The sequence below is a fragment of the Columba livia genome, chromosome 12, assembly GCF_036013475.1.
Source record: "Columba livia isolate bColLiv1 breed racing homer chromosome 12, bColLiv1.pat.W.v2, whole genome shotgun sequence".
NCBI classification, from domain to species: Eukaryota; Metazoa; Chordata; class Aves; order Columbiformes; family Columbidae; genus Columba; species Columba livia.
The window spans coordinates 7641245-7650230 of record NC_088613.1 but is presented as its reverse complement, the minus strand read 5'-3'; the positions used below and the strand labels follow the sequence as shown (position 1 = coordinate 7650230).

Genomic DNA, 8986 nt, shown 5'->3' with positions numbered 1-8986 from the left:
CCACTGCTGGATCTTAAGGTTTGTCTGGTACCATACACAGCTGGGTTCTGCTTTTATCTAGAGCTTTAAGTTCCCCTGTTTTTTCACGTAAATATCAATTGCTCTGCTGAGCCTGTTCTGTTCAGTCAAATGCTTTGGTGGTGTATACATCAGGTATCCCCTTGCACTGGGAAGTGATGTTCCCTCAAACACAAGAAAAGCTTGGATTGGGGGTCTGTTAACATAGAACACTTCCCTTGTGCTGGAGGGTTCCTCTCTGGACTGCTTCTTCCAATGGCCTGTAACAGAAGTTGGTAACGTTTATCTAATCAAAATTCTGCTTAGAGAATATGTTTGAGGGTTCCCAGGAGGCAGAAGTGAGGAATTGCCATTGTACAGGACCTTGGCACAGGAGATGTCTGAATTAACTCAATCACTTCCCAAGAATCAATAAAATGAGCTGATGGGAGTGTCATAGATCACTTGAACTCTTCCCTTGGACACCTCATGTCTCTGTCAGTGGCTCCTGTGGGCTGGTTCTGGCAGCAAGCAGCCAGGAATGAAACAGAGCTGCTTTGCTGCTGCCTTTGTCTCTTACAGAACTGGGCATCAAGCCCAGTGCATGTGCAGAGGACAATAACGACAGTTCAAGTAGATGAGTAATGCTAAAATTGGATCTTTAAATGCTGCACAAGTCATGTTTTCTCATGTTGAAAAGGAAAGGGGTATTTGTTTCTTTTGGTTGTTGAGATTTTTTTTAACTTAAAGCAGTGCTGAACTCAGCCACTAATGTGATGCTAACACTATTAAATATAAGGACATTAGCCATAGACAGGGCAGAATTGATTTTTTTCAGACATGGGAAGCTGCTGTATGCTTTTTTTTTGCCTGCCATTAACAATTTGCTGTACGTGTGTTCAGGGAAATGTTGGAAGCTGGCCATCTTCAAACCTGAAGAGTGAACTGTTGAGTGTGGGGGAATGCTAAGCTGCTCTCTTCTGAAGAAAACATGCGTGCTGCTTTTTACTGGATTATCAAGCAATGCAAATTTATTTGTATTTTGTCAATGTCTGTTTTCTGTGTGCCTTCTCTCCTTAGTTACGTATATGATGGATGTCTTGTTTCATTTTGTGAACGTGGGAGCAAACTGGGAGGTTGTAGGGAACTGTTGACTAGTTCTGAGGATGCGGTACTGGAGTTGTGTTTCCAGGTTCTTTATGCTAATGGCTACAGCTGCTGCTTCAGCTTTCCTTGTATTTTGCCAATAGTATTGGCCTGCTAACGAGATGTTATGGAGGCTTTTCAGTTCACATGATGAGAAGCTGGTTGATTTTTTTTTTTCCCCCTATGTGTGCTTTAGTGCGAGTGCTTCGAGCTTCTGTGTGTACATCTGATCAGAATGTAATACTAAGTAAATGGAGCACAAAAAATTAGTGAAGCCAAGTGCTACATACAAAAGAACAGACAAAAGACCATTCAGAAAAGAACCTGAGCGCTTGTTTAAGCCTGTCAGTAAATTTTTCTTTAACCACAGTAAGTGACGAGCATATGCTTAGAGCTGTGCTCATAAGTTTGTTCTACCAATAACTGTAACTCCTTTGACTTTTGTAGGGTTCATGCAAAAATTAAAGTACCCTCCTGAATAAAGGCTGTCATTAGATTATGGTGATTATCAAAACAGCTTGTTACAGAATCACACACTATTTAAGGTTCAGGGAGACCTCTGGAGCTCTATTCCACCCCCATGGGGTCTGAGCAGGTTGCACAGGACCGTGTCCAGTTGGGCTTTTAATATCTCCAGGGATGGACACTCCACGGTTTCTGTAGGTAACCTGTCCTGGTGTTTGAGCAGCCTCACAGTAAGTGCTTTCTTGTCATCTTTCATTCTTTTTCCACTTATTTCCTCTGCTTTTATATCTAAATGTCCCAATGCCATTTTTGCCTTTTTTAGTCCTCCTGGGTTTTGCTTAGGTGATTTTGTGTCCAAATTGTTCGGTTCTTCAACAGGTTCTGTTTTCATGGAAGTAACTGCTAAATGGTCTGACACAAGGCTGGGATCAGTATTGATCAGTGTCTTTGACAGTCACTTCATTTTCATCTCTGGCTTTTCAGTGTTTCTAGCCTCAAGACTTCAATTCATGGAAATCTCTGGAAGACCTTGCACAATATTTTATCATACTCAGCACTACTGGAGCTTCCTCTAAACTGTTGTCAGTCAAAGGGTTCAGCAGTTGGAGGCCTTGTTAACTATTACAGTATGTACCTGCTCAGGAAAAGCTCTTCCATAGAGCTGCCTTTGTGGGTCCTTGCTTTTCCTGCCTGGAAACAGGTATTCAAGAGCAGTAACAGAGTTCAGAGCTTTTGAAAAGGTGAGAGGTTCTTATATAGGCCTGAGCTGTGTGCAGTACTTCATACTGTAGAACATACTGCCAAATTGATTTATTTGAAGGATGGTGACCTCTTCATACTGTTTTCCAGCTGGCCTAGCATATCTGAACAAGGAAACAAATACAAAGGAGATTTTACCGCCTTTTTCTTCTGCCTTTTCACACAGACTTGTCCTGTAAAATATTGGGCTGACACCAGGCAGCAATGGCATTTTGACCCCAAGTGAGATGTCCAGCAGCTGTGTGTATCTTCCTCTTAATTGCTGTATTTGTCCAAGCCAGAGAGATGCTCATGGGAGTTGTGTGAGATCTTAATAATCCCCTTGTGTGACAGTTACTGTAAATAATCTTTAAAGACTTCAAGCAGAGAAGGATAAATAGGTGAGTACTCAGAAGCTGGATTCTGCCTCAGTACCATATTGATCTACTTCTTAAACCAAATTCTCTACTTTCATACCATGACTCCCATCTGCTTAGCTGTAATCCAGGGTACAGAAAAGACAGCCAGCATGCAGAAGAGCATTGCCGGTAGTTCAGAGGAGATGGTCTTTCCTCTCTCAGCACTGATGAGGCTACAGCTCAATGACCTCCTCTGCGTGCAGTGCTGAGTACCCCAGTACAAGAGACATATGGATATACTGGGGAGAGTCCAGTAAAGGGCTACTCAGGTGATAAATGGCTTGAAGCATCTGACACACAGGAAGAGCCTGAGAGCTGGGGCTGTTCAGCCTGGAGAAGAGGCACCTCAGAGGAATATTACCCATGTGTATAAATTCCTGACGGGGTAAAGATGACTGATGCAGACTCTTCTTGGTGGTATCCAGTGGAAGGACAAGAAGCAATGGGCACCAATGAAATGTAGGAAATTCCACTTAAACATAGGAAAAAGTAGGTTGCTGGTTGGTTGTTTGTTTCCTGTCGGGGTGGTCAAACACTAGAACAGACCCAAACCTCTGCCCCTTGAAGTGGGCTGCAGACCCTTGTCTGCTCTTCCATGAAGATGGGTGCTGGTGGGAGCTCACAGGATGCACCCACAGCCATGGTCAATGTGACTGCCACGACTCCCATCCTCAGGAGCTGAGGCAGGTGAAGGCAAGGAGCACAGCAGCCCTGGCAGCAGTGTTTGATCCTGCCGAGTGGGCCGGGTGCTCACCTGGATGGTGACAGGGAAGGCAGTGCTTGGACTCGGCATTCCTGCCACCTTTGAGGAGCTGTGCCTGTGCGGTCCTGGCTGGATCAGCAGAGGGCAGCCCTTTAACAGCAAGGACTTTGTAGCCTTGAATTAAGAATCAGTTTATTGCTGCACAGCTGGAGAATGCTCCCTTCACAGGCCTAGAGAAGCCAATGATAAGTAGCTGCTCATTGACAGTCCCATTGTCACCTGCAGCAGTGACACGAGTCAGGAGACAGGACAGATGGCACAGGCAGAGTCACAGCAGTAGCTATGGAGTCCCAACAGCTGCTCTTGCCATATCCAGCCTTGCATAGTGTTTACAGCTGGCCTGATGCCACAACTGGACTTCTGAGCACATGTCCTTTCCCCACTTCCCCCCCCCCCCCCTTTTTCCCTTTTCCTTTCCCTCAAGAATTGGTGTTCACTGCTGATCCTGCACTTCTGATAAATGCACGTGCCTGGGAAAAGGACAATCAATCCATCAGCTGTAGCATGTCAGCTGGAGAGCCTGATGCTCTCCATTGCTCTAGATTGAATCTGCTAAAGGCAAAAGAGAAGCTGCATGTACATGGGAAGAAAGTGGAAGCAATATCAATGAAGCTTGTGTTTTGGAAAGGCCTGGGATCAAAATGACATCAGACACCTCAAGATGCTAGTGTCAATGAAGGGGTGAAGATGTTAGCAGAGTTGAGTCTGTGAGTTCCCCACAGCAGGCTCAGTTCAAGCAAGTTTGATTATCTGAGGCAGTGCAATTCCTCAGCACCTCTAGAATGCCCATGCATGTTGAGTGCCGTTCTTATTCTGATAAACCACTCCTGGCCTTTCTTCCCTGTGAAAAAGGAGATGAAAACCACAGTCCTTGCAACCTTGGGTTTATCTTCTCACAGTGATGCTGTGGCTGCTGTTGTCTTGCCTTAGTACTCCTTCTGCTTGAGACTCTTATTCTGATGTTTGGTTTTCCTGAGAGGGAGTCATAGCTTTCTGCATGTTGTTTTCATGTGATGTGTCCTGCCCATTGCTTCTATTTTCCTTTTGGTTTCATGCTCAGCTCCAAAAAACAGCCTCACTGTTCACTGGTCTTCGATGGCTGCTTAGCTCAATTGAGTGGGATGCTGATGGGCAGCTGATCAGAAACAATCCCTCACTGTCACCAAACCAAGTTCATAACCCTACTAGGAACGTTTTGCTTTTGACTGGATAAACGAGGGGTGGATGCTCTAGGGAAGACTTTATTTCTTGTCAAGTGACCTGTCACAGCCCTCTTCTCCTCAGCCCCTTGGCAAACACTCTGGTTCTCGGAGCTGTTCCTAATGTAGGCAGAAATGGCACTGCCCTCAGTGTCAGCCTCTGGTCACTGGTGTTGTGCTGGCATGTGCTCTCCCGCAGTGCCCAGCTTGCTCGGAGGAACCGCGGGGGCCGGGGCTCTCCCCAGCAGGCGGGATGAATGGATCTACCCCATTCTGTGACAGGGATCATTACAGTACCTGTTCTCTTGCAACCAGGTGAATGAGACTGAATGATTTTACTTACGAGTACAGCCCAGTTCGTCGCAGTGTAATCACTGGAGTTGCGTGGTGTGGTGGTTCGAAGTGGCTGGTAAAATCTCTGCAGGAGTGGGCATGGGTGTGGGGATAAGGAGGAGAACGTCAGTGCACTGCAGCTGGAGTTGTGCCTCACAATGTTTTTTTGCTTCTTAATTTAGACAGATTTGGAAAAGCTTTGTGTTGGTGGAAAAGCTAATTCTTCCCCCCCCACCCCCCCCCCGTCCCTCATCTAATAGATGTTTGATAATTAGCAATGAACTTTTAAATTTGTTTTGCCTCTGGTGTAAAAAATTAGAGCAATGTTTAATATGAAATGGTGTCTGCTGCCCCTTCAGTGAACTGCTAAAAAGCAGAACAATAACTGGCTTGCATGCTTTAGAAGTCACAAATAACATTTTGAATGGTTTGGATCATAATAGCTGTATTCATTATCCCCTACAGCTTTCCTTTCATTATTGAAACAATTTCTCTATATGTTGTGTGGTTTACAGCATGCCTGTAGTTCCAATGAGGTCCTTGTAGATAATATTTAATCAGCCATATGGCACAATATGTGTAAATTTCTTGAGAGTATGGCAACTCTGTCTAATTCAGTATCTTGCTGTGAGGACACAGCACACAAAATAAATAAAAGGTTTTAAAAGTAAGGCTTTAATGTATAAAACATAAAGGATTAATGGCTCTCTCTAGTTCCATTATAATTTCAAAATCAACATTCTTAAAAACAGTGCATAATGACAAAGCAACAAGGGCTAAGAATTAATTTCAGTCCTAAGGAACCTTCCTTCCACATCCTTACTTCTTGCTTTTGCAGTCAGACAGGCAAATGGGACCATGGCCTCTATAATCAAAGCACTCTCCTTTAGCAAACCCAATAGGTTGGAGATGCTTAGTAATAAGATCTTGTCCTGGATCCAGCTTAGCCTTACATGAACACAGCAAGGACACACCTTGGGCAGAGCTGCATGGAGACCACCAGCCTCCTCGGAGCAGTGTTGTTATAAATGTCCGGTAACTTCACCTAGAGGTTGGCTGCCTTCGGGTGAGCCCCGGCACCGGTCTGCCCTTGTTCCGTCCCTGGAGCTCCACCAAGGGAGCAGCCCCTGCAGCCCTGGTGGGGCCAGGGAGCGCCTCCCCGGCGCAGGCACGGTCCGGCAGTGCCCTGGGTCTGCTGCGAGCCCCTGCAGATCCCCAGCCCGGCCTTCGTGTGCGGAGTAGGACGGGTGTCCGGGAGAGCGCGGCACACGGGGCAGCGGCTGCTGCGGGGACAAAGCGGGGCCGGGCCGGGGGTCTGGGCGGACCGACCAGAGCCCTCCCCGTCCCCGCCCAGCGGCTCCGCCCGGCCCCGCCGCGCCCGCCGGCAGGGAGGGAGGGCGGCAGCACCCGCGGCTCCGAGCGGTCGGCGCGGACCATGTCGCCATGTCGGAAGTGAGGAAGTTCACCAAGCGGCTCAGTAAGCCGGGCACGGCGGCCGAGCTGCGGCAGAGCGTCTCGGAGGCGGTGCGGAGCTCCTTCGTCCTGGTGAGCGCGGCGGAGCTCGGGGGAAGGGGGCGCCGCGGCCGGGAGCCCCAGCCCAGCCCGGCCCGGTGGTACCTTGGGCAGCTCCCGGCCCGCGGGAGCGGCCGTGCGGGGCTGGACGGGCGGCGGCGGCTGGAGAAGGGGCAGAGTTGGGCAGGGGGTGCGCAGAGTGCGGGAAGAGGAAAAGGAAGAGGCTGGGCAGGGGATGGAGAAGGGGCAGAGCCCGGTCGGGGCTGGGCTGAGCGGGGGATGCGCAGGGCACGGCTGGGTAGAGGCTGGGAAGCGCTGGGCAAGGGATGGGCAGGGCGCGGCTGAGATGGGGAAGAACAGGACAGGGGCAGAATTCGCTCTTTGGGTTCCCCTCCGTGTGTGTTGCGTCACACTATCACATCTTCCACCCCGCTTGCCACCTGCCGTCACGGTGCCCGGCTGAGGGCCGTTCAGACACATGAGGATCGCGGGGAGCCGGCACTTTTCACGCCTGGGGTTAGTTAGTGCCTGTGTGATGGGAGCAGGAATTAACGAGTATCTGTGTAGAACACTGAGCAAACGGGTAACAGAGCTCACCCTTTTTAGGGTGCAAGCAATGTAAAATGGGCAAATAAATAGGGCAGGAGAAGGGTATGGCCTGGCAAGGTGAGAGGGAGATGTGGGCATTGGCATAAGCCAGGAGCCTGATGTATCCCAGCAATCACACTCGAATGTCTGGGGTGACAATCACATGCTTTATCCCTGCATGTGGGATGCTGCAGCAGGTTGTCTTTGTTGTTCTCACAGCTGTGCAAACGTTAGCTGCTGTACCCTGGGTGGAGGCTGGGGTCAGTCCAAAGCTTCCCTGGGCTTTGTTGGATGTATTTCAGTGTTGCTCATTGAATTACTCTAGCATGTAATCAACTTTGACCTTGACTTTGATGGAAGGTTAGTCAATGGGATATACAGAAAGTGCAGTACAAGTTCAATGAATATTTCCTGTTAGTTCTCTACTGCCAGCATGTGCTGTTAAATAAATGGAGGTTTTTAAACAACTCTTTTTTAAAAGAGTTTTCTTGTAAATGTACTGATTTCTAAAGCTGAAAAAAGCTATGGTGATAATCAGCCTAATTTCCTAGTGCCATGGTTATTGCTTCCCATATGCAGCTGTTCAGGGATCCTTACAGGCTTCAGTGTGATTTGCTTTCCCTCTTTTATCAACAATACATAGGAACAAATGCTTTGTAAAAGCTGATGGAACTTCTCATTAAAAATGAAATTGTTTGTGTAGAACCTGAAGACCTTTGATATCCTACAGGCAAATGGTTACTTGGTACCGATGCCAGGTGCCTCCTGTCAGAGAAGGAAGGGATGGGTGGGACTGCAGATGAAAATAAATAAAACCCTGACAGCAACCCGAGGGAGCCAGTGGAGTCCAGCCCCCATCAGCAGCCACTCTCTTTCTGATCCTCTCTAGGGTTTCGTTGTCCACACTGTCCCTGCTAACTTCTCTCCCTTTCTGACAGGCAAATCCCCCAGAGTTGCTGTGCTGCTCAGTGTGTTTGCAGCCAAGTGCTGCAGGAGGGTGAGGGCAGGTGTCTCTGATTCCTAGGTCTTGGCAAAGCTTCCTGCTTTTGACAGTTCAGCAGTAAGGGATAAATCCCAGCCCTTCTGCATCACAAGGAAGAGCCATAAGACACTGCAGTGTTCAGGGAGTGGGGAAGGAGGTGGCATAAGCTTATAGGACTGTCTCAGGTGGCACTTTTGCTGCCCTCAGTGATTAAGGATGAGAGTTATGCTTTCTGAGTTGCTCCAAGAAAAAGGTGGCTCCTCTCCATCTACCAGGTCATCATCCTTGCGAGGAAGGGATGTCTCAGTGCTGGTGTGCTGGCTGCCGGGAGAATGGAGAGGGCATCCCATGAAATGATGGTGGAGAGAGGGAGAGACTGAAAAGCCTTAGGTTCTGACTGTGCTCCCAAGGCGAGGCTCAGCCTTGGCACTAATGAGCTGGGCAGCTGCAGAGCATGGAGTGAGCGCGACCCCCACCTGTCTACGCCCTTCTTGCCACGAGCAGAGTGGGGGAGACTGAAGGTCTGGGTATCAGGTGTGTGCCAGCAGGCTGCAGTCCCAGCTCTGCCTCACCCTGGGACAGATCCAAGCTCACCGGTGCCCCTGGGAGACAGGTGCTGCTTGATGGATACTAGGGGAGCAAGGGCTAGTGCTTGGTAAGTGGAAAATTGTAGCTGAGACCATGAGAATCTGCGGTGGTGAGTATGGATGAGATGAAGGAGTGGGGAGCGGAGTTCATGCTGTGTGTACCAGAGCACACAACTTCAGTAAGGCTCTCCCAGTGTGTAGATTAAGCTTGGCATTTTGGGCATTCAAGGCACTCCCTTGAGACAAGGAACTGTCTG

At 48.7% G+C, this 8986-nt stretch overlaps 1 protein-coding gene and 1 long non-coding RNA gene across 9 annotated transcripts in view; one reads left to right on the top strand and one right to left on the bottom strand.

The window, feature by feature from the left end:
- Positions 1 to 4989: 4989 nt before the first annotated feature.
- On the bottom strand, positions 4990 to 6161 carry LOC135580706 (uncharacterized). Its single transcript, XR_010475653.1, has 2 exons — positions 6035 to 6161; positions 4990 to 5145 (listed from the first exon to the last, which is right to left on the bottom strand). It is a non-coding gene; the product is annotated as an uncharacterized LOC135580706 (long non-coding RNA).
- A 250-nt stretch (positions 6162 to 6411) lies between these two features.
- DOCK11 (dedicator of cytokinesis 11) overlaps positions 6412 to 8986 on the top strand; it is an 80155-nt gene continuing 77580 nt past the window's right edge. For 6 of the 8 annotated variants that reach the window (XM_065077645.1, XM_065077648.1, XM_065077641.1 and 3 more), the window contains exon 1: positions 6419 to 6605. In XM_065077645.1, coding sequence (XP_064933717.1) covers positions 6504 to 6605 — 102 coding nt within the window. In that variant the 5' untranslated portion in view covers positions 6419 to 6503. Of the gene's footprint in view, positions 6606 to 8986 lie in introns of all 8 variants that reach the window. The other 2 variants (XM_065077647.1, XM_065077646.1) reach the window with 2 other exon arrangements.